At 35.9% G+C, this 25,966-nt stretch overlaps 1 protein-coding gene across 1 annotated transcript in view; it reads right to left on the minus strand.

Moving 5' to 3' along the window:
- The window catches only part of SPATA16 (spermatogenesis associated 16), a 252,946-nt gene that overhangs the window by 111,669 nt on the left and 115,311 nt on the right, over nt 1-25,966 (minus strand). The window contains exon 4 of the mRNA XM_081570959.1: nt 23,021-23,110. Coding sequence (XP_081427085.1) covers nt 23,021-23,110 — 90 coding nt within the window. The remainder of the gene's footprint in view (nt 1-23,020; nt 23,111-25,966) is intronic.

A 25,966-nucleotide genomic window follows, 5' to 3' on the forward strand; every position in this document is an offset into this window, starting at 1 on the left:
AAAAATGAACAATATGGTGACAGTATCTTCCACATTAGTAAATATTTATCTGTTCATTAATTAAAATGGTTGCATTGTATTCTATGGGTATTTTCACTGTGTAATTAAGCAGTCCCTTATGTTCAACAATAAAGATATTGGAGAGTTAAATTTTTGAGAGCAATAAAGAGTTCAGTTTAGAACATGTTTTGATTGAAACACTTACGATACAGCCAAATGGGGATAACCAGAAGGTGCTTGAATATATAAATGTGAAGGCTGGGAGCAAGATCTAAGAAAGCAGGCATGAATTTGAAGTCATTAGCAAATTGAGTAGTTGAAGCCCGGAGATGGAGTTAATGGCCAAGGAAAAGAAAATGCACAATTTTTTAAAAGAGTAAAGGGGATGAAACCTTTGAAAATACTGATTTTTAAGTAGTAGGCTGAGGAACAAGAGATTGGGAGGGAAAAATTGGAGAAGTAGGAAAAAATGCAGAGAAAATGATCTCAGGGAATCCAGGGGAAAAGAGAAACCTGGTTCTCATAATTTTAGAGATATGTGTCCAGGTACTAGCATTATTATTTTCCTCATTCGTATGGGCTAAGGGCCTTGCTGAGGCCAACACAGGTTTAAGTAATCAAACTGAATTGCTGGTCCTGATTGTCTAACTCCAATTCTAATGAAGTTAGCACCTGATTCTGTGATTCAGGTAAATAAAGTATAAAAGAATAGCACAATAAGCTTCAGAAGCTAAAATTAAGATGGATTCTGTAGGAGATATAAAATGTAGAAAAAGAACGTGTTCTTAAATTATAGCAGGCAAAGGATATCCCAAAATAGGCTTCGGAGAGAAAGATGATAAATATGTCTTTAAAATGTTAAGTCCTGGCTTTTAAATTTGGGAATATGGTGGATGAGATGATCAGAGAAACCCTACCCAGAACAGCTGATACTCTTAAACAAGAGAAACTGAAAACAAACAATAACCAACAGGTGTTTAAATTTTTTTTTTGAAAGAATTTAAAATTTACAGAAAGATGGCAAAAATAGAACAGAGAGTTAACATATATTCTTCCACCCAGTTTCCCTAAGGTTCCTCTACTTTTAACAACTTATGTAACGGTAATACAAGGAATAAAAACAAGAAATTAATATTGGCACACTGCTGTTAACTGAACTATGTAGTGTTAGTCACTCAGTCATGTCTGACTCTGTGACCCCATGGTCTGTAGCCTGCCAGGCTCCTCTGTCCATGGAATTCTCCAGGCAAGAATACTGGAATGGATTACCATTCCCTTCACCAGCAGATCTTCCCGACCCAGGGGTCGAACCCAGGTCTTCTGCATTGCAGGTAGAGTCTTTACCATTTGAATCACCAGGGAAGCCCAACTGAACTATAGACTTTTCCAAATTTCACCAGTTTTTTTTTCCTTCATGCTCTTTTTCTGTCCCAGGATCCAGTCAAGGATCCCACAACACATTTAGTTGTGCTTCCTTTGATATTTTCTCTTTCTTTCCTTTTCTTTCATGGCCTTGACACTTTTAATGAGGAATGACTGGTTATTATATAGAATGTGTCCCAAATTGAGTTTGTTTGATGTTTCCTCAAGATTAGAGGGAAATTATAAGCATTTAAGCAAACATACTATAGAAGTAATGTGTTGTCTTTCTTATTTCATCCAATCAGGGGTTATAATGTTGATGTTTTATTACTGATGATACTAATCTTGATAAATTGATTAATGTAGAATTTGCTATTTTTATTCACCAGACAGTTACTAGGTATTCCTTTTCAATTGAGAGATATTGGGGGAGATATTTTAAGTCTATGCCAATATCATATTTCTTCTCAAATGTTTGCCTATTTGCCTACTAATGTTACATTCATTAGAGGATCTTTTAAAAAGTTATGTAAATTAAATTTTTTTCTTTTAATTAATCAACTTCATTTTATAAAATCAGCTTTAGGTTCACAGGAAAACTGAGAAGTATGGAGATACCACATATACTCCCTTTCCCTACAAACTCATACTTTACCCCACCATCAACATCCCACACCACATGATCCAATCAGTGAACCAACAATGGCATGTTATTATCATTCAAAGTCCATAGTTTATATTAGGGTCCACTCTTGGTGTTGTATATCTTATTGTTTTTCAGTCTCTAAGTCATGTCTGTCTCTATGTGACCCCATGGACTATAGCACACTAGGCTTCCCTGTTTTTCACTATCTCCAGAATTTACTCAAACTCGTCTCCATTGAGTTCGTGATGCCATACAAACATATCATCCTCTGTCACCCTTTCTCCTACCATCAGTCTTTCCCAGGATCAGGGTCTTTTCCAATGAGTCATCTCTTTGCATCAGGTGGCCAAAGTTTTGCAGCTTCAACTTCAGCATTCAGGGTTGATTTCCTTTAGGATCGACTGGTTTGATCTCCTTGCTATCCAAGTATATCTTATGGGTTTTGACAAATATTTAGTGACATTAATCGACCATTGTAGCAACATAGTTTGTTTGTTATCTTGTAGGAATTTTATAGTTTTGTGTTTTACACCTAGGTCTATTATCCATTTTGAGTTTATTTTTTTGTGTATGGTGTAAGGTCTGTTGCTAGATTTGTGTGTGTGGGTCCAGTTGTTTCAACACCATTTATAGAAAAGACTATCTTTGCTCTATTGTGTTGATTAGCTACTTTGTCAGAGATTAGTACACTATTCCCCCCCCCTTCCCCTCTCTGGGTACTATTTTATTGGATATCTGCTGTTGCTGCTTATCTTCTTTTTTTTTATTTTTATTTTAAATTAGTTTATTTATCTACTTTTTTAACTTTACAATGTGGGCCTATTCTGGGTTCTCTGTTCTGTTTCATTGATTTGTTTGTCTCTTTTTTTCCCCATACCACACTGTCTTGAGTACTATAACTTTGTAGTAAATCTTGAAGTTGGATAGTGTTAGTCCTCCAGCTTCGGTCTTCTCTTTTAAGACTGAGTTGGATATTCTGGGTCTTTTGTCTCTCTACATAAACCCTAGGATTAGTTTGTTGATATCGCTAAAATAATTTGCTGGGATTTTGACTGGGAATGAATCTGTAAATCAAGGAGGGAAGAATTGATATCTTGAAAATATTGTGTCTGTCTATCCATGAATATAGACTGTCTCTCCATTTATTTAGTTCTTTGGTATATTTCATCTAAGTTTAATAGTTTTCCTAATATAGGTCTCATACATATTTTGTTAGTATAACAAAATGTTAGTATATAACAATATGTTAGTATAACATATTTTGTTGAATATAAACTCAAATATTTCATTTCTTTGGATGCTAATGTACATGATAATGTGTTTTAAAATTCAAATTCCACTTATTTATTGCTGGTATGCAGGAAGCAATTGACTTTTGTATATTCAACTTGTATCTGAAAATCTTGCTATAACTACTTATTACTTGCAGGCGATTTTGTCAGTTCTTTCAGATTTTTTTACCCAGGTGATCATGTTATCTGAGAATAAAGACAAATTTGTTTGTTCCTTCCCAAACTGCATGCTTTTTTTTTTTTCTTATTGCCTTAGCTAGAACTTCCATTTTAATGTTGAAAAGGAGTTGTGAAAGGGGACATCCTTACCTTAAACCAGATCTTAGTGGGAAAGCTTCAGGTTTCTCTTCAAATATGATGTTTCCTGTAGGGTTTTATTATAAGTATTATTTATCAAGGTGAGGAAGTTCCTTTTTATTCTAGTTTTCTGAATGTTTTTTGTTTTTTGTCTTGAATGGAGGTTGGATTTTGTCACATGATTTTTTATGCATCTATTGACCATGTAATTTTATTTTTTTAGCCTGTTGATATGATGGGTTACATTAATTGATTTTCAAATACAGAGCAATCATTGCATACTTAGAATAAATCCCATTTGATCATTGTAGTCTCTTAATACATTGCTAGATTCAATTTGCTAATATTTTGTTGAGAATTTTGCATCTATGTTCGTTACAGAGATTGGTCTATAGTTTTTGTTGTTTTGAGCTTTTTTTTTTGTAATGTCTTTGTTTTAGTTTGAAATTAGGGTAATGCCTGCTTCATAAGATGAGTTAAAAAGTATTTTCCCTGGTCATATCTTCTGGAAGAGATTGTTAAGAATTAGTATAAATCTTTCCTTAAGTGTTTGGCAGAATCCACCAGGGAACCTGCTACCTGGGCCTGGTTGGTTTTGTTCTGGAAGGTTATCAAGTATTGGTTCAGTTTCTTTGATATTGACTATACCTATAGTCCATTTTAGATTATCTACATCTTCTTTATGGATTTTGGCAAATTGTATCTTTAAAAGAATTGCTCCATTTAATTTATTCATATTTGTGGGCATAGAGTTGTTCATAATATTCCTTTAATATCTTTTTAAAGTCTATGGAATCTGTAGTGATGTTCCCCCTTTTCATTTCTGATGTATACTTTGTGTCCTAGTTTCCTTAGTCTAGTTAGTGGCTTGTTGATTTTATTAATCCTTTCAATGAACCAGTTTTTTTGTTTGTTGTTTTTTTCTAATGATTTTCTGTTTTTAATTTCACTGATTTTGACTCTTTCTTATTATACCTTTGCTTCTGCTTACTTTGGATTTAATTTGCTCTAATTTTTCTAGTGTCCTAAGTGGAACCTTAGTTTATTAATTTCAGATCTTTATTCTTTACTAGTGTATGTATTCAAGACTAAAAATTTTGCTCTCTCTAAACACTGCTTTTGCTGCACATACAGATTTTGATAAGTTGTATTTTATTTTCTTTTAGTTGAAAATTTTAACAAATTCTTTCAATACTTTTTACTTGACTCATGTGTTTTTTAGAACTGTGTTTAGCCTCCAAGTATTTGGGGGATTTTCCAGTTATTTTTCTGTATTCTTTTCTAGTTTAATTCCACTGTGGTCTGAGAGCAGATACTGTATGATTTCCATTTTTCAAATTAGTTAAAGTGTTTTTTATAAACTAGAAGTGGTCTATTTTGGTGAATATTTCTGTGCAAATGAGAAAACTATATAATATGCTGTTGTTGGATGAAGTCTATAGATGTCAGTTTTGTATAGTTGATTTATGATGTTGTTGAATTCAACTATTTTTTTAATTAATTCATTTTAATTGGAGGATAATTACTTTACAACATTGTGGTGGTTTTTGCCATACATCAACATGAATCAGCCAGCAGTGCACATGTGTCACCCTACCCTGACCCTCTTTCTCACCTCCCTCCTCACCCCGTCCCTCTGGGCTGTCCCAGAGCACCGACTTTGAGTGCCCTGCTTCATGCATCAAACTTGCACTGGTCATCTATTTTACATATAGTAATATACATGTTTCAATGCTATGCTCCCAATCATCCTACCCTCGCCTTCTCCCACATAGTCCAAAAGTCTGTTTTTTACATCTATGTCTCTTTTGCTGCCTTGCATATAGGATTGTCATTACCGTCTTTCTAAATTCCATATACATATGTTAATATACTGTATTGATGTTTCTCTTTCTGTATAATATCCACTTCATTAGAACTGACTCAAATGTATTCATTTTATGGCTGAGTAATATTCCATCGTGTATATATACCACAACTTCCTTATCTGTTCATCTGACAATGGACATCTAGGTTGCTTCCATGTCCTAGCTATTGTAAACAGTGCTGCAATGAACGTTGGGGTCCATGTGTCTCTTTCATTTCTGGTTTCCTCAGTGTATAGGCCCAGCATTGGAATTGCTGGGTTGTATGGCAGTTCTACTTCCAGTTTTTTTTTTTTTTTTTTAAGGAATCTCCATACCATCTTTCATAGTGGCTGTATCAGTTTGCATTCCCACTAGCATTGCAAAAGTGTTCCCTTTTCTCCATACCTTCTCCAGCATTTATTCTTTGTAGACTTTCTGATGGCAACCATTCTAGCAGGTGTGAGATGATACCTCATTGTGGTTTTGATTTGCATTTATCTAATAGTTAGTGATGTTGAGCATCTTTTCATGTGTTTATTAGCCATCTGTATGTCTTCTTTGGAGAAATGTCTGTTTAGTTCTTTGACCCACTTTTTGATTGGGTTGTTCATTTTTCTGGTGCTGAGCTGCATGAGCTGCTTATATATTTTGGAGATAAAATCTTTGTCAGTTGTTTCATTTGCTCTTATTTTCTCCCATTCTGAAGGCTGCCTTTTCACCTTGCTTATAGTTTCCTTCATTGTGAAAAAGCTTTTAAATTTAATTAGGTCCCATTTGTTTGTTTTTATTTTCATTACTCTGGGAGGTGGTTCATAGAGGATCTTTCTGTGATTTATGTCAAAGAGTATTCTGATTATGTTTTCTTCTAAGAGTTTTATGGTTTCTGGTCTTATATTTAGATTTTTAATCCATTTCGAGTTTATTTTTGTGTATGGTATTAGAAAGTTAGTTTCATTCTTTTACACATGGTTGACCAATTTTCCCAGCACTACTTGTTAAAGAGATTGTCTTTACTCTATTGTATGTTTGCCTCCTTTGTCAAAGATACGGTGTCTATAGGTGCGTGGATTTATCGCTGGACTTTCTGTTTTGTCCACTGATCTATATTTCTGTTTTTGTGCCAGTACCATACTTTCTTGATGACTGTAGGTTTGTAGTAGAGCCTGAAGACAGGCAGGGTGATTCCTCCAGCTCCATTCTTCTTTCTCTAGGTTGCTTTGGCTATTCGAGGTTTTTTGTGTTTCCATACAAATTGTGAAATTATTTGTTCTAGTTCTGTGACAGATACCATTTGTAGCTTGATAGGGTAGCTTGATAGGGATTGTGCTGAATCTATAGATTGCTTTGGGTGGTATACTCACTTCACTATATTGATTCTTCCAATCCACGAACATGGTATATTTCCCCATCTATTTGTGTCATCTTTCTTTTCTTTCATCAGTGCTTTATAGTTGCACAGTTCTCTATATATAGGTCTTTTGTTTATTTAGGTAAATTAATTCCTAAGTATTTTATTCTTTTTGTTCCAGTGGTGAATGGTGAATGAGATTCCTTAATTTCTCTTTCTGTTTTTTCATTGTTAGTGTATAGGAATGCAAGAGATTTCTGTGTTTTAATTTTATATCCTGCAACTTTACTATATTCATTGACTAGCTCTAGTAATTTTCTGGTGATGTTTTTAGGTTTTTCTATGTAGAGGATCATGTCATCTGCAAACAGTGAGAGTTTTACTTCTTCTTTTCCAATCTGGATTCCTTTTATTTCTATTTCTTCTCTGATTGCTGTGGCTAGGAGTTCCAAAACTATGTTGGAATTCAACTATGTATTTACTGTTTTTGCTTGTTGGATCTCTTCATTTCTGATAAGAAGGTGTTAAAATCCCCAACCATAATGGTGGGCTCATCTATTTCTCTGTGCATTTCTATAGTTTTTGTTCCTTATATTTTGATCCTCTGTTGTTAGGCACATACAGTACCTACATTAAAGACTGTCATATATTTTTGAAGTACTGATTCATTTACCATTATGTAATGCTCCTCAAGATATTAAGAAGAGGTGGCAAAAATACACAGAAGAACTGTACAAAAAAGATCTTCATAACCCAGATAATCATGATGGTATGATCACTCACCTAGAGCCAGACATCCTGGAATGAGAAGTCAAGTGGGCCTTAGAAAGCATCACTAGGAACAAAGCTAGTGGAGGTGATGGAATTCCAGTTGAGCTATTTCAAATCCTGAAAGATGATGCTGTGAAAGTGTTGCACTCAATATGCCAGCAAATCTGGAAAACTCAGCAGTGGCCACAGGACTGGAAAAGGTCAGTTTTCATTCCAATCCCAAAGAAAGGCAATGCCAAAGAATGCTCAAACTACCGCACAATTGCACTCATCTCACACGCTAGTAAAGTAATGCTCAAAATTCTCCGAGCCAGGCTTCAACAATATGTGAACCGTGAAGTTCCAGACGTTCAAGCTGGTTTTAGAAAAGGCAGAGGAACCAGAGATCAAATTGCCAACATCCGATGGATCATCGAAAAAGCAAGAGAGTTCCAGAAAAACATCTATTTCTGCTTCATTGACTATGCCAAAGCCTTTGACTGTGTGGATCTCAAGAAACTGTGGAAAATTCTGAAAGAGATGGGAATACCAGACCATCTGACCTGTCTCTTGAGAAACCTGTATGCAGGTCAGGAAGCAACAGTTAGAACTGGACATGGAACAACAGATTGGTTCCAAATAGGAAAAGGAGTAAGTCAAGGCTGTATATTGTCACCCTGCTTATTTAACTTATATGCAGAGTACATCATGAGAAGTGCTGGGCTGGAAGAAACACAAGCTGGAATCAAGATTGCTGGGAGAAATATCAATAACCTCAGATATGCAGATGACACCACCCTTATGGCAGAAAGCAAAGAAGAACTAAAGAGCCTCTTGATAAAAGTGAAAGAGGAGAGTGAAAAAGTTGGTTTAAAGCTCAACATTCAGAAAACTAAGATTATGGCATCTGGTCCCATCACTTCATGGGAAATACATGGGGAAACAGTAGAAACAGTGTCAGACTTTATTTTTTGGGGCTCCAAATTCACTGCTGATGGTGATTGCAGCCATGATATTAAAAAACGTTTACTCCTTGGAAGGAAGGTTATGGCCCAAGTAGACAGCATATTTAAAAGCAGAGACATTACTTTGCCAACAAAAGTCTGTCTAGTCAAGGCTATGATTTTTCCAGTGGTCATGTATGGATGTGAGAATTGGACGGTGAAGAAAGCTGAGCGCCGCAGAATTGATGCTTTTGAACTGTGGTGTTGGAGAAGACTCTTGAGAGTCCCTTGGACTGCAAGAAGATTGAATCAGTCCATCCTAAAGGAGATCAGTCCTGGATGTTCATTGGAAGGACTGATGTTGAAGCTGAAACTCCAATACTTTGGCCACCTCATGGGAAGAGTTGACTCATTGGAAAAGACCCTGATGCTGGGAAGGATTGGGGGCAGGAGAAGGGGACGACAGAGGATGAGATGGTTGGATGGCATCACCGACTCGATGGACATGGGTTTGTGTAGACTCTGGGAGTTGGTAATGGACAGGGAGGCCTGTCGTGCTGTGATTCATGGGGTTGCAAAGAGTCGGACACGACGAGCTACTGAACTGAACGGAACCAGAACTTAATACTATCCTGGTTTGCAATTCAAATTCACTCTTTGTAAAATTTTTGTGGAAGAGTAAAAGATCAACAAGAGATAAAACATTCTTGAAAAAGAGTCAGTGGGGGAAGTTTTCTTTGCTATGTATCAAGATATATTATAAACCCATTTTTGCAGGATAGTGTGGTTTTAGCAATGTAACAGACAAATAGATGAATGAATAGAAATCAGACCAGAAATCAACATATTCATATGTGTACTGATCTAGACAGAACCAACACTGAAGATCAATAGCAAAAGGATTTAGTAGGATAATGTCAAGGTAATTGACTATCCATTGAGGGAAAAATATGAAATAGATTCCTACCCCACACCATACATAAAAATTGATTATTCTTGAGTCAAAACTTTAAAGGCAAAGAGAACATTAAAAAATTTTTGAAGACAATATAGGAGGCTATCTCGGTGAGTTTAGAATGGAAGAAAATTTCTTATGGGGCAAATCGTAAAGAAATTTTACACATTTGACACACTAAAACTAATTAAGTCCTTAGGCTTATTTTTTTAATCAAAAAATACCATGAAGAGAATAATTATATAGCTCGTAAGTTGGAAGAAATTGCTTGCAACAAAAGTTATTAGTACCTAGAATATATAAAAAGGTCATAAATTTAATGGTAAAAAGACAATTCAATAAGAAATGAACAAAAGATAAATGCACATATCACTGATGAGGAAACATGATTGACCAATAAATATTAAAAATACACAGGCTCATTAGTAATAACAATAAAAGAAGAAAATGTAAGTCACAATGCAATGCCATTTCAAACTTGTTCAAATATAAAAAATATCTGGCAATATTAAGTGAGTATTTTGTGTGTGCAGGAATAGGCATTTAATGATAAGATTAAACTCGAATTTCAGATTTGCTATTTATCAATGGTATGATCTTTGACAAGTCATTCAAGCTCTAGCTTACATTTCTTCACCTACAAAATGCAGAATGTAATTTCTTTGCAGAGCTGAAAGAAACAAAGATGATGCAAGACAAGCATCTGACTTGTCAGACTTTGACAATTCTGGCAAAGTACAGGGTTTCATAGATGATGGCTGCTAAAATTGAGATAAATTGGGGTAATAGGAGAGTAGTATAATGTTTATACCAAAACAGAATTAATAATAATGTTTATACCCAACAGAATTAATTCAGAGTGAAGGTATTAGAATTTTAAACCTCATCTTCAAAGCTTGTAACAACAGTAGCAGCAGCAGCAATAATTCATTGAGGACTTACTATGTGCCAGACACTGAGTTTAATGTTTTATATTCATTACTTTATTTAATCCATATGCTTACTTTGTAAGGTAGTATTATTATCTTCATTTGTGGTTGAGGAAATTGAAACTCAAAGAGCTTACTTAATTTACTTACCCAGGGTCACACATATTCAAGGGAGTGGAACACAATTTTTCCTGGCTTGACTATATTTTCTAGTGTAGATAATTTCTCTTTAGCAGGCAGAAACAAAATCAGAACTTTTGACTTATAAGGAGTTTTCACAATTAGTGGCATCAAACTTAAATTATGTGCAAAATAATATAATGAACCATGCCAGTATTTACCAAAAAAAAAAAGGTGAATAATTTTGGTTGGAGTTTCTGGCAATGTTAGAATTTCTAGCTTAAATCTTTTGTCAAGTGATTGCTATTTTTGACAGAATTGTGGAAAGGAAAAAAAGGGGAGAATGGGTGTGAAAACCAGGTGACCTGAACACTTTTCTTTCTCTGTGTAATTTGAAATTATACCTGCCAACCTCGGAGATGTCCACATTGTAATTTGCTTTGGGAATAATTGAAATAGTACTCAGGCAGAAACGGGAAGCTTGAATTCACAGTGTATTTATACACATACACAATTTTTTTAAAAGTCAGAGTCTTGCCTCTTTTAACTCCTTAAAGCAGCCATAATCTTGTCCTTCAACCTGTATGTTAACAGTGGTTTTCAGAAACACAGATGTTTTGACTCTCAGAGTGAGATAGGGTTTTGGGGTGCCAACTTTTCTCTTGTAGTGCAGTATTTCAGCTAAAGGATTGCTCAACAAATTCTGGTTTCAATGTTGAGAAACTCACTCTCTTAGAGGGAGCTTCATCATTCCTCTAAGAGCTCTAATTGTTAATAACAACAGAAACGATGATGATACCTCATTTTTTATTGAGAGTTTATGATGGGCCAAGCACTGTGCTAAGTGCACAATAAAATTGTCTCATTTATCCTCATAATAATCTCTGTGACACAGATACCACTATTTACAGATTGAAAATATAGGGTTTTGATTCATTTATCATAATTGTAACATTTACAGACTTTAAACTCTAGTTTACTTGACAACACTTAGATATTAGAAAACAGCACAGAACTCTGAGTTCAACTGCAGCTCCTTTGGATTAAACTTGTAAATTTTTAATCCTGTTGTAGAAAATAGGGAATCAGGTGGATGTCTGATTGAAGGGAAGAGGCTAGGGAAGAGATTTTCATTTCTTCACATTTTAAGCATGACTACCCTTGGGCCTTTCTGCATTCTCTCTTATGTTGTCTTCACTGCTCCACTCACTTTTTTAAAAAAAGATGCAGGGTTGGATCTATAGCAAAGAAAATAAATCTTTCTCTGTACTCTGTACTACATGCTTTCTAGACCAATATTTGCAGAAAGTGCACTCAGTCCATGAACTGTGCATTTTAAAATTAGTTTAGAAATGTTTAAAGGTAATGCAGATGTGTAGCATATCATTCAAAAGAGAAAAGGGACAGAAATAATTATTATAACATCAGCAAGATGGAGAATTCACAAAGTCAATCAATGTTGTTTTTCCCTAATGGATTTTCAGATGTTGTTTTTAACAGCCTGAGTTAATCTTTTTTTTTTCTATATTGACGTAAGATTATGTATCCTTGCAATAATTTACTTATAATTTGGATCATGTCCAAAACTTTTCGTAAGGCAACAGAATTGCTTTTTAAGCCACCTGATGTCATTACAGCCTTATATTTAGTGTTTTTATTATAAAATTAGACATTTATAAATCTGCAATTTTAAATCCTTAAGACATAATACACGGCTAGAACTTGAAGCTGTAGTATGTTTTAAGTTTACTTTTTCCTTGAAATAACAAACACTACACCTTACATACATAAAAACTGGGTGGGCTGTAGTCTTATAGTTAAGATATTTAGCCTAAGTCATGTGAAATAACTAAATATCTCTTTAATAATCTCAGTTTTGGAAATCACACCTAAGCAACACTTTTACAATGCTTAGGGTTCATGCAGCTTTGTCATATGTAGGGAAGAGGAAAGTCAATTTAGTGGTGGAATGATCATGCCTAACTGTATGTTACGTATGACTGACTAATGCCAGACCATACTCAATCTGTTCTTGCAGTGGTGAAGTGCCTCCTGTAAAGAGAAAGAAAGTCCTTCAGGCAGACAGCCAATTTAAGAATAAAAATCAGCCTGTAGTCTTCATTTAATCTATTTGTGGGCATAAATGAGAACTTACTGTAACCAAAAAATCCTGTGATGTATTTTTAGCATCTTGCCTGGTGAATGAATGGATTTTACACTTCCAACTGAATCAGAACTGTTAAAATAAGCTCCCAGCACTACTATCATCTCTTCAGAATTGCTTGTCTTGAGTCTACCTGTCAGTATATTCTCCTCCTTTGCAAGATACATAATAATCTCATTTAGAATCATAGAGTCCCATGACACCAAAAAAGCTGACAGTTTCTTCCTGCTTGCTGTTGTACTACTGCTCCTAAGTGATTATCTACAGCAACACCACTGTTTTATGTCACCAGATTTCTAAACAAACACTTCAGTTTATTTTTAGATCACTCTTTTGACAGATTGCGATTTATATTAGCATATGCGTTATTTCCAATTTCCATTGTGATCAACTTCTTAGGAAAATAACCACCATAAAATCAAAACCCCAAATCCTCTGCTGGGTCTCAAGAAACTTACCTACTGCCACCTCTCCCAACCTCTACTATTTGAATTGTCAGTGAAAGTAGCTATGAATTAATGCATCTGAAAATTTTATGTCTTGATTTGGCTTAACAGTAACATACTGCTTGGCAAAGGAACAACCTTGGAACATCCTGATATTCATACAGAGCCCAGACCTTAAGTATTTATACTAATTCAAACATTGGTACTCTAATGTGTTATACCTTAGGCATAGCTGACAATTCATTTCTAAAAGATTCTGTGTTTTGAGGAATTTAGTGTTTGAGAGTTTCATTTATATTCACCCATAGAGCAGATTTCCTGAAAATTCAAATATTCAAATTTGTCTCAGAGTTTCAAAAATAAAACAAAAGCAGATGTAATCATTGATCAGTTAAATCAACGGCAGTTACCAAGGAGAGTCAAAGTCTTACAGAACAAGTGAGATGCTTTGAGAATGGCTTATTGAAACAAGGGGATGCACAGAAGGAAGGGACTTTTTTTCCAGAAAAAGAATTGTTGTTTTAGTTGCTAAATTGTGTCCAGAAAAAGATAAGTGGAATAAAACAAGAAAAAAGGCGAATGCAGAGGAGGAGGATAAGAATGGCTGGTAGCCAAAATGGTTAAATAGGAGTGAACTGAAAGACACTATCAGAGGTTAAGCAAGAGAGAGGCAAAGCTGAGAATTAGCTGTGAGGGAGAAAATTCATAGTGTATCAATAAACAGACTGATACAACCAATTTGTTTTATTTAGTCCTGAAAGGCATATGTAATATACAATAGCTCTGAAATCTAATGTGTCATTTAGTGCAGTGTTTTAAGAGCAAAGATGAAAAAATTTAGAGCACATATTATGTTATTTAATCTGTTTCTCACAATATTACATGTGTTGTTAAGTTGCCAAGTCATGTCCAACTCTTTGTGACTCCATGGACTGACTGAAGCATGCCAGGCTCCTCTAGCCTTCACTATCTCCTGGAGTTTGCTCAAATTCATGTCCATTGAGTCAGTGATGCTATCTAACCATCTCATCCTCTATCACCCTCTTCCCATTTAGCTTTTCAGTCTTTCCCAGCATTGGGGTCTTTTCCAATGAGTTGACTCTTCCCATCAAGTGGCCAAAGTATTGGAGTTTCAGCTTTCGCATCAGCCTTTCCAATGAATATTCAACATTGATTTCCTTCAGGATTAACTGATTTGATCTCCTTGCATTCCAGGGTACTATCAAGAGTCTTCTTCAGCAGTACAGTTCAAAAGCATCAGTTCTTCAATGCTCAGTCTTCTTTATGGTTTCTCACATCTGTATACGACTACTGGAAAAACCGTAACTTTGACTGTATGGACCTTTGTTGGCAAAGTAATGTCTCTGCTTTTTAATATGCTGTCTAGGTTTGTTGTAGCTTTTCTTCCTAGGAGAAAGCGTGTTTAAATTTCATGGCAGCAGTCACCATCTGTACTGATTTTGGGACCCAAGAGAGTAATATGACACTAAATAATATTTCAAAATATAGAGCAGACCAGATTTGTTGTAGATGATAAGTAAACTAAAGCTATTGAACTCTCTAAGATAACATCTTTTTCTAACAGTGGACTGCTGTTTAACATAGTCTAACAATGGACTAAAATTTTACCCCAACTGGCCTTGCACAAAATTTGGCATGGGATGGAGTCCTTATGCTAGTAGAAGAAAGCTCAGCCTTTATTGCTGAGAAATTAAACTCTAGCATCCATTTAGAGGTGGGGAGAGGACTTGATCTGGGCTTTAAATCTGATGGTATGGCCCACAGTCTTCTCTGGGCTCCTGATCAATTCATCAGATGATGAGGTTGTCAAATGACTAATTTGTTAAATTTATAAATATGCTTATTTATTAAGATGGCTTATTTATTTATTTTATTTTTTGAGAACAAAGTCTTTTTTAAACTCTGTATCCTGGTTCATATTTTTTTAAAAATTTATTGGGGTATAATTGATTTATGATGTTGTGTTAGTTTCAGGTATACAGCAAAGTCAATCTGTTATACAGACACCCACACATTTTTAGATCCTTTTCCTATATAGGCCATTACAGGGTATTGAGTAGAGTTCTCTGTGCTATACAGTAGGTCCTTATTAGGTGTCTATTTTATATATAATAGTGTGTATATGTCAGTCCCTAGCTTCCAGTTTATTCCCCACCCTCTTACCCTGCAGTAATCATAAATTTATTTTCTACATCTTTAATTCTGTTTCATTTTGGTAGTTAAGTTCATTTATAGACTTTTTAAAAAAGATTGCATGTATAAATGATATCATTTGATATCCTAAGACAGTTTAACTTTTTAGAAAATTTATAATAATCCTATAGGATCCAGGTCTCCAGAGTTCTGGGGCCTATGATTTCTCTCTGTTTTTCAGTCTTCCCTCTGTGGAATACTGAGCCCAGATTGTGCTGTGTTGCCCATTGTCCATTTTCCATATTTTGGCTTTTTTCTAGTTTCAGGAGGTAAAGTAAAAAGCTGTTAAAATCACCTCATTAAATACAAGTTGTTGTAAATGTTATAAATACTTAAAAAACTACATTTTATCACACAGGCAAATTTGGTCACCCTTCAGAAACTGGGGAATGAATCCTAAAAATGATAAAATGTTTAAAAAAATGACTTTCAAAGTAGAAAGAAATTAGTTTAAATTGTTAAACTTCCAAATTAAAATTTTGGTTATGTTACTTAGAATAAATAGTCATAGAGTATTTAAGAATAGTAGAGTAATAATCATACACACAAGAGCATATTTTTAAGAACCAATCATTCTATAACCTTAGCTTTTGAAGGACTGAAAATTTTCAAAAATTAAAAAGGTTTGCTAAATGTATTCATGAGGAGTATATACATAAGAAAATGTATTCATATTAGTATTAATTAGTCAATAAGATTATTTCTTACAGTAAGGTTTTAGTAAACTTTAAATTTGGTGAATTCTGCAAATTGGTCACTTGGCCAATTGATTCTTCAGTGAATTGCATTTTCATGAATGGGATTACTTAAACTTTCTTAAGATGACACTGTGTTTGAAAAACTAGTAATAATTGCCAACGTTCGAAAGTCAAATTGCTTGCAAAGTTCTGAAATACTATACTACTTCTTGGAGACTCAAAAATCTACAACATTTGTTGTAGCCTGTATTTCTATATAGCAACATTAACTAGACTTGAATAAGGTTACTCCTTTCGGAAGGGCCGGTGGTAGGGTGACTGTGTGGCCAGTGTGCTCTTCAAAGTCCTAGTTTATGCCTGTTTCCCTGTTATAATTCTTAAAAGTGCCCACCTTCACTATCACAGTGTTCAGTCTGAAAGATGAATTGTATGGTGACTCTAGTTAGTGAGCTCCAGTTTTCTGTATTTTATACAACATCCTTTTATCTTATAATTGGTCCCCTTCACACATCATCTGCATGGGCTTTGTAAGCATTTGAATGTATTATTCCTGCTCTAGTCTCCCCTGATCTAATTCATGTATGAGGAAACACACAGCTAATTCTTCCTTCAGTTCAGTTTAGTTCAGTCATTCAGTCGTGTCCGACTCTTTGCGACCCCATGAACCGCAGCACGCCAGGCCTCCCTGTCCATCACAAACTCCCGGAGTCCACCCATACCCATGTCCATTGAGTTGGTGATGCCATCCAACCATCTCATCCTCTGTTGTCCCCTTCTCCTCCTGCCCTCAATCTTTCCCAGCATCAGGATCTTTTCCAATGAGTCAGCTCTTCGCATCAGGTGGTGATGGATAAAGAGGCTTTGTTGTGTTTTTCTCCCTTACTGTTACCTTCTGTTTGCTGCCCCTTACACAACATGGTCTTCAACATTCTGTGCAATGTCATCTGTTTTTTGCCCCATGAATCTTCATTATAGGAGGCATGATTCTATCATATGACTTTACTACTAAGTAAACACTCTGTTATTTCTTTTTCAACCAGGGTTGTACCAACCATTTCATGTAATATTGCCTTACTGATGAAGCTAAGTGGTTATTAACCACAAACTCAAAAACTAGCTAATTTAATTTGTAAACCCCAAATTTGATTTGTGCCAAGCGCTATGCTAGTTGATGATTATACAGAGATGTACTAATTAATATTATCAAAAGTCATTAGTTCTCTTCAAAAAATAGTCAGTCTTGACTTTTGTTTGCTTTTTTACATCTCTATATGTAGTTTCTCATCTTATCTTTCTTATGAAGATAAGTCAAATTGTGTGTATGTGTTGGAGGAGAGACAGATTTCAGCAAGGACATTCTGCTTCAACACACACTTTTATAGGCACAGAAACAGAAATGTTAAAGGGCTAAGCTGCTAACTATTTCAAGTAGGCCTCACAGATTGACTGTTTCTTGGGTGATTACAGCAATCTCAATTTAGATTTATGGTATAAAAATGTGATTTCATCACTTTAGCTGGTGTCAGGTAGCTTCTTTGGCCACCTGATGCAAACAGCCAATTCATTGGAAAAGATTCTGATGCTGGGAAAGATTGAGGGCAGGAGGAGAAGGGGGTGACAAAGGATGAGATGGTTGGATGGCATCATCAACTCAATGGACATGAGTCTGATCTAAAACTGGGAGTTAGTGAAGGACAGGGAAGCCTGGAGTCTCGCAGTCCATAGGGTCCCAAAGAGTCAGACACAACTGAGCAACTGAAAAACAACAACAAGTTATCTTTTTGAGGGTGACTAGCATTCCTGCAGAACCAAAATCAAAAATAAATATCCTTATTTTTATCCCACTTTCTACCATTTATATATGCTAGCTCTTTCTTCTGGTAGGATGTTTCTGAAAAGATATTGACCAATAAAATAAAAGGGCCTCCCCATTGTCATAAACCTGACTGATAACCTCTATTCAGTTACATTTCTTATAGGCTCTCTGATTGAGAAGCTGAGATTTTGTGAAACTGTCTTAAAAATCTTTTCCGGTCTATTCATTAGGAATTCCTTCCCAAGTAGAGCTGGTTAGGCTTTAGCTCAGTTCAGTTCAGTTCATTCGCTCAGTTTTATCCAACTCTTTGCGACCCCATGGACTGCAGTATGCCAGGTTTCCCTGTCCATCACCAACTCCCAGAGCTTGCTCAGACTCATGTCCATTGAGTCGGTGATGCCATCCAACCATCTCACCCTCTGTCGTCCCATTCTGCTTTCGCCTTCAATCATTTCCAGCATCAGGGTCTTTTGCAATGAGTCAGTTTTTTGCATCAGGTGGCCAAATGTTGGAGTTTCAGCTTCAGCATCAGTCCTTCCAATGAATACTCAGGACTGATTTCCTTTAGGATGGACTGGTTGGATCTCCTTGCAGTCCAAGGGACTCTCAGGAGTCTTCTCCAACACCACAGTTCAAAAGCATCAATTCTTCTGCACTCAGCTTTCTTTATAGTCTAATTCTCACATCCATACATGACTACTGGAAAAACCATAGCTTTGACTAGATGGACTTTGTTGGCAAAGTAATGTCTCTGCTTTTTAATATGCTGTCTAGGTTGGTCATAAGTTTTCTTCCAAGGAGGATGTGTCTTTTAATTTCATGGCTGCAGTCACCACCTGCAGTGATTTTGGAGCCCCCCAAAATAAAATCTGTCACTGTTTCCATTGTTTCCCCATCTATTTGCCATGAAATGATGGAACAGATGCTATGATCTTAGTTTTCTGAATGTTGAGTTTTAAGTTAAATTTTTCACTCTCCTCTTTCACTTTCATCAAGAGACTCTTTAGTTCTTCTTCGCTTTCTGCTATAAGGGTGGTGTCATCTGCATATCTGAGGTTATTGATATTTCTCCCGGCAATTTTGATTCCAGCTTGTGCTTCATCCAGTCCAGCGTTTCTCATGATGTACTCTGCATATAAAAGTTAAATAAGCAGGGTGACAATATACAGCCTTGACGTACTCCTTTCCTGATTTGGAACCAGTGTGTTGTTTCATGTCCAGTTATAACTGTTGCTTCTTGACCTGCATACAGATTTCTCAAGAAGCAGGTCAGGTTGTCTGGTATTCCTATCTCTTTAATAATTTTACAGTTTATTGTGACCCACATAGTCAAGGCTCTGGCATATTCAATAAAGCAGAAATAGATGTTTTTCTGGAAATCTCGCTTTTTCAATGATCCAGCAGATGTTGGCAATTTGATCTCTGGTTCCTCTGCCTTTTCTAAAACCAGCTTAAATATCTGGAAGTTCATGGTTCATGTACTGTGGAAGCCTGGCTTGGAGGAATTTGTGCATTTCTTTGCTGGCATGTGAGATGAGTGCAATTTTGCCATAGTTTGAACATTCTTTGGCATTGCCTTTCTTTGAGAAAGGAATGAAAACTGACCTTTTCCAGGCCTGTGGCCACTGCTGAGTTTTCCAAATTTGCTGGCATATTGAGTGCAGCACTTTCATAGCATCATCTTTTAGGATTTGAGATAGCTCGACTCAAATTCCATCACCTCCACTAGTTTTGTTCATAGTGATTCTTCCTAAGGCCCACTTGACTTTGCATTCCAGGATGTCTGGCTCTAGGTGAGTGATCACACCATCATGATTATCTGGGTCATGATGATCTTTTTTGTATAGTTCTTCTGTGTATTCTTGCCACCTCTTCTTGGTATATTTGCTTCTGTTAGGTCCATACCATTTCTGTCCTTTATTGTGCTCATCTTTGCATGAAATGTTCCCTTGGTATCTCTAATTTTCTTGAAGATATCTCTAGTCTTTCCCATTCTATTTTTTTCCTCTATTTCTTTGCACTGATCTCTGAGGATGGTTTTCTTATCTCTCCTTGCTATTCTTTGGAATTCTGCGTTCAAATGGGTATATTTTTCCTTTTCTCCTTTCTGTTTTGCTTCTCTTCTTTTCACAGCTATTTGTAAGGCCTCCTCAGACAACCATTTTGCCTTTTTGCATTTCTTTTTCTTGGGGATGATCTTGATCACTGCCTCCTGTACAATGTCATGAACCTCCATTCATAGTTCTTCAGGCACTCTGTATCAGATCTAATCCCTTGAATCTATTTGTCAGTTCCACTGTATAATAGCAATTTGATTTAGGTCATAATGAATGGTTAGGCTTAGAAAATTTTAAATAGTCCATTTCCTAGGGACTAGTTATAAATACACTATCTTGGACCAGATGGGAGATGACCTACTTGACTGGGAATCATGTTTTTAAGACTTACTAAGTTACATGGTAATGGCATTCTTTTGTATTAGCTAGGTGCCTCAACCTCAGAAGCAGGCTTACATGGCTCCTTAGAGAAAATACCTTGATGTGTGTGGCTTTTCAGTGGGTTTTCATATAATGTGTTTGTAAGGGGCCTGAACCAAAACTACCTAAGTATCCAAGCAATTAATTGATAAGTATGAATGCTTAATATATTGATTTGTATTTATTGTTTTATACTAGAAATCAAACAGTTAAGAGACACTAAGATATTCATGTTCTTGGTTCATATTATTCTTTCCCCAGAGGGGAAAAGAGGATGACCAATACTCTATATCGAGGACTGTAATTGCCAAGGAAACCAAGATGAAAAATACTTGAATCTGAAAGTAATTGTATCTTCTTCTCTGTTGGAAAGTCCATAACAGTATAGCCAACAGTTATTAGGAAACTTCTCAAGGAGTATTGTCAAGTTAGCCATCAAATGATATGAAACAGATGCACTTATTACACTGCATAGATATACATGTCAAGGGAAATGGATGTTTCATGCCAATACTGCATGTAGGTACTGATAAATTCCTAATTTTCAAGTTCTCATTATTTATTCATTTGTTTTAGGAACCATAAAGAATTTTTATCACTAGTGTAACTTGAATGGTTAGGTTTGATACAATTAAGTTTTGGTCAATGATCTACTGGTTTCTGGCTCTCCTCCAAACTCCAAAATCATAGATTTGAAGCATTTGCCAATTTACATAGTATACATTTTCCCAGCAACACTAATTTCTTTTACAGTAAACAACTGGATCTCCTAATGTTCCTGAATATTTAACAATGGGCTCTCTAGAGTCTGTCCAAGTTAACCTAAGTGTATTATTAGCAGTTTTAACTAGTTGCAATCTAGTTCTGAAGTTGCATCTAGCTTTCTCCTATTATTTTTTGATTAGATTCAGAAAACACATTAATGAACTACCTCTTAAAGAAAATTATTTACAGATAACTGTACTGTATCTGTTTATGCTGAACTGATTAGCTTTGTTTGTAGTTAATGACCTTTATGATGTATTAGACAGAAGGAAGCTTACTATCATCTCTTAAATACCCTTTCATTCACATAGTATATGTGGGCAGAAAATAAGCCACAGGGATAACTCAGTAAACAAAATAAAAGTAGGAAGAAGTTGTATGTGGGTAATGTAAGACAAAACATTTAGGAAATGAATATAAGGAAAAATAGAATGTATAAATGAGATTGACAGAGACATATTTTGAATTTTAAAAGAGGACATTACCACACAGATAAATAGATAGTGTGGCTTATCTATTGTGATTGACTGTGAATAGAGTATTGTGATTAATTCAGTCTTCCATGTCCATCATTTAATTAAGTTCAAGTAATACCTAGGACTGTTTTATAAAATAGAATGCATGTCAAACTCATAGTATCAATTTTATGAAATCACTTTATTACTATTTTTATTATTTAAATTTCTTAAACTTTTCATTTTCTAAGAAAGTATTATTTATAAATCTCTATAATTAATTAAATCTCTATAATTAATTATAATTATCCAATCAATCCATCCTAAAGGAGATCAATCCTGGGTGTTCATTGGAAGGACTGATGTTGAAGCTGAAACTCCAATACTTTGGCCACCTCATGCGAAGAGTTGAATCATTGGAAAAGACCCTAATGCTGGGTAGGATTGGGGACAGGAGGAGAAGGGGACGACAGAGGATGAGATGGTTGGATGGCATCACTGACTCGATGGACATGGGTTTGGGTAGACTCCAGGAGTTGGTGATGGACAGAGAGGGCTGGCGTGCTGCAATTCATGGGGTCGCAAAGAGTCGGACACAACTGAGTGACTGAACTGAACTGAACTGATTCATTAATATCTTTATAATTATTCATAGACATAGTAGCAACCTAGGCTCCCCATTCCTATTACTATGGATTTCTCCCTAGGAGTTATGTTTGGAGTATATGTAGAAACCACTCACACTTTACTGATAAAATCCTTGGATGGTAAATTGGCTGGGTAAGAAACAATAGATACCTATATATTAGGAGATGAAGAAAATTCTTTGAATTTATCAAAGGGAAGGGGAATCTAATATGATGATCTTGACTCAGGAATAAAAAGCCTTCATTGCCACAGGTGCAAAGGAATTCTGAGTGTAGCATGGAGGCTGTTACACAAGTCTTGTAATTCTTTGCCATAAATCTAGGTTCTGGGGATGAGAATATCAGGAGTTGCTTCACTAGGTTTTTATGAAACATATTGCAGGTCCAAGAGACAATACTTTAGGACACCTCTTAAAACACTTGGTGTTATAACTTAGACCATCTTTTCTAGAAATGGGCTGCTGAGGTCCTTTTCATGTAGTTGGGTTTTGTTTCCAGAGCTCAAAAAAGAGATAGTCACAAAATTGTGTCATTACAACTAGGATCAGGAACGTACTTGAGAGCAAGAGGTCAAGTTCATTTCTTATCTTCCCTGGAAGTTTTCCCATCATTATCAGTGACCTCATGGCTGTAAAGTTTGAATTTTACCAAGAGCTATGAACACAGAATGGCTTTAATTAAAGAAAAAGATAGTCAATAATTGTTGGTTTGACATTTATAAGACAATAATTCTGGTAAAATCATATTCCATGAGAGAAATGGAAAGTTCTATTATGCTATTACCAGAAGCTGAGAATGAAATTAATTTAACTTGAAATAAATCTTCATAAAAGTTATAATAAACATACCGGGCAGCTTCTGAATATCTCTCCAGACATCTAAACACTGTTGCCTGACGAAGATGATTTCGGAAATAGGCAGGGTTTAAAACAATGCTCCTGAAAAGATAAAAGAAATGCAAATGTTATTAAGCTCTTAAAAGTCAATTTCCAGAAGTGTATAGGAATGAAATAACAATCATCCAATTTTACATATGTCTATTTTAAAAGATACTAGGAAATGGATCATTTTTTCTTCCTGTAATTGTCAGTTAAGACAAATAAACAAGCATTATTGAAGTTAAGTTTGCATGATAAAAGCAATTTTATTTATAACACTGGCTAACTTTTATAGCTATAACAATGACAAAGAATTTGAATCCAACTTTTATTACATATAAGACGTGTTATTTTATTTGTCATATGTTAATAAACTAGGCAAAAATCTCAGATTGTGGTATATCTACCCATAATGAAGAAGGAGATTGTTAGCTGCCGGATTCCAGTTAAAAGAGATGAACTGGAATTTAGGTGACTTGTTCATTTGCAATCCATGATGGGTCCTGTGCCTTCTCCCAGTTGGACAATTGTAGTGAAATGGAAGAAACCTGTACTATCAGCTAAGGATTCTGGTCCTCACCTTGCCACTTTTGGTAAGGCCCTTGTTTACTTTGGGTTTACATTTTCTTTTGTTGAAATTTCAAGGCTTGATTTTGGATAAGATTATCTATCCTCATTTGCTGATTCTTCCATTATCTCACAGAGTTCTGGAGTCACAATCCAAGCTCAGATGAGAAGATGATCACTCCACAGCTGCCTTCTTTCCCTAGAAATAAACTGGTAGCTCTTCTTTTCCCTTGCTTCACTGAGAGCTGGGCACTGCTCAAGGCTTTTGATATAATGAGGTGAGCTAGACAGATGAAGAGCACAACTCATCACCAAATGAGGAGAGAGCCCTTAGTGAAAGTTTGAGGGGTAGCTTATATCAGAATGTGTTGTGTTTATGGATGTAAGATACATAATGTTACAGAACCAACACAGGATTATTAAGCAATTTTTTTGTGTGTGCCTGCTTTTACAAGTTGATGAGAATCACTTGGAATTAGTCCATTAATGAAGGAAGTGATTCTTAATCTTTTTTTTTTTTTTGAGAGGTTCACAAAGCTTTTCAAGAATTAAAGCTGTGAATCTCTGTCTAGAAAAATGCACAGAAACATGGTTGCCTAAATTCAGGGAATTCATGTGATCCTTTAAGGCTATTCATGAGCTCCAGATTGAGAGAAACATACAGACAAGAATAATCCCATCACTTCACGGCAAATAGATGGGGAAACAGTGGCTGACTTTATTTTTTGGGGGCTCCCAAATCACTGCAGATGGTGATTGCAGCCATGAAATCAAAAGATGCTTACTCCTTCTAAGCGAAGTTATGACCAACCTAGACAGCATATTAAAAAGCAGAGGCATTTCTTTGTCAACAAAGGTCCGTCTAGTCAAGGCTATGGTTTTTCCAGTAGTCATGTATGGATGTGAGAGTTGGACTATAAAGAAAGCTGAGCGCAGAAGAATTGATGCTTTTGAACTGTGGTGTTGGAGAAGACTCTTGAGAGTCCCTTGGACTGCAAGGAGATCCAACCAGTCCATCCTAAAGGAAATCAGTCCTAAAACTTCCCTGGTGGCTCAGATGGTAAAGCATCTGCCTACAATGCGGGAGACTCGGGTTCAATCCCTGGATGGGGACGATCCTCTGGAGAAGGAAATGGCACCCCACTCCAGTACTCTTGCCTGGAAAATCCCATGGAAGGAGCCTGGTAGCCTACAGTTCCTGGGTAGCAAAGAGTCGGATACAACTGAGTGACTTCACTTCACTTCCTGGGTGTTCATTAGAAGGACTGATGTTGAAGCTGAAACTCCAATATTTTGGCCACTTCTGATGCGAAGAGCTGACTCATTTGAAAAGACCCTGATGTTGGTAAATATTGATGGCAGGAGGAGAAGGGGACAACAGAGGATGAAACAGTTGGATGGCATCACCGACTCAATGGACATGAGTTTGGGTAAACTCCAGAGTTGGTGATGGACAGGGAGGCCTGGAGTGCTGTGGTTCATGGGGTCCATCGCAAAGAGTCAGACATGACTGAGCGGCTGAACTGAACTGAAGAATAATCCCATTCCTAGAAACATTGCTTATGGAAAGAATAAAATAAAAAAGCTGCATCTATCTGACCCACATAGAATCATAGAATTATATGATGATGAGGAATTGATTGACTAGTTTAGCTCACTTTAAACACAAGTGAATGGAATCCAGAGAGGCTAACGGACCCCTCTAAAATCATTCATAGTTGGCTGCAATGCTGCTACAAGTTTATTATTATGTTTCTCATCTCTAGCCTCAGCACTTCGGAAGTTATCTCACTCCTTCTCTGTGATGATTTCTGAATTAAAGAAGCCTGGGTTAGTAAAGTTTTACTACATTCTATGACTAGAAATTTGTACAAATAAATACATTAATCCCGCAAGAACACAGACCATTTGCTTTAGTGATTTCTGCTTAAAAGCCTATTCCATGAGTTTATTCCACATCAACACTGAACTATTAATATCTAGTACTAATACTTTATATTAACTCAGAAAAAAGTATGTTAGTGAAATATGTTTGTAAATTTTATCCCTGTAAGAATAATCTTGTAAAATTAGGTCAGAGTGAAAAGAGAAGTGCTCCATCTAGGGGCCTGGGTCTTCCAGCTCTGACCAGAAACTTTTCTTCCACAACATGGCTAATTCTTTCCTCTTACATAGTAATCTTTATTCATTTAAGCATTTTTGGTAAATATCTGCAAATGTGATGAGACAAAATCCTTATGAATGAACATATTTTTTTTCCTTTGTTATCTTTTTGCCCATGAAGCAGGGTTTCGGTTTTGCTGAACTATTCTTCAAGAATCTTGCTTTACCAGATGTTGTCTTTTCATA

Source organism: Giraffa tippelskirchi, chromosome 2, assembly GCF_054371585.1.
Source record: "Giraffa tippelskirchi isolate mGirTip1 chromosome 2, T2T-mGirTip1v1.2.pri, whole genome shotgun sequence".
Taxonomy (NCBI): domain Eukaryota; kingdom Metazoa; phylum Chordata; class Mammalia; order Artiodactyla; family Giraffidae; genus Giraffa; species Giraffa tippelskirchi.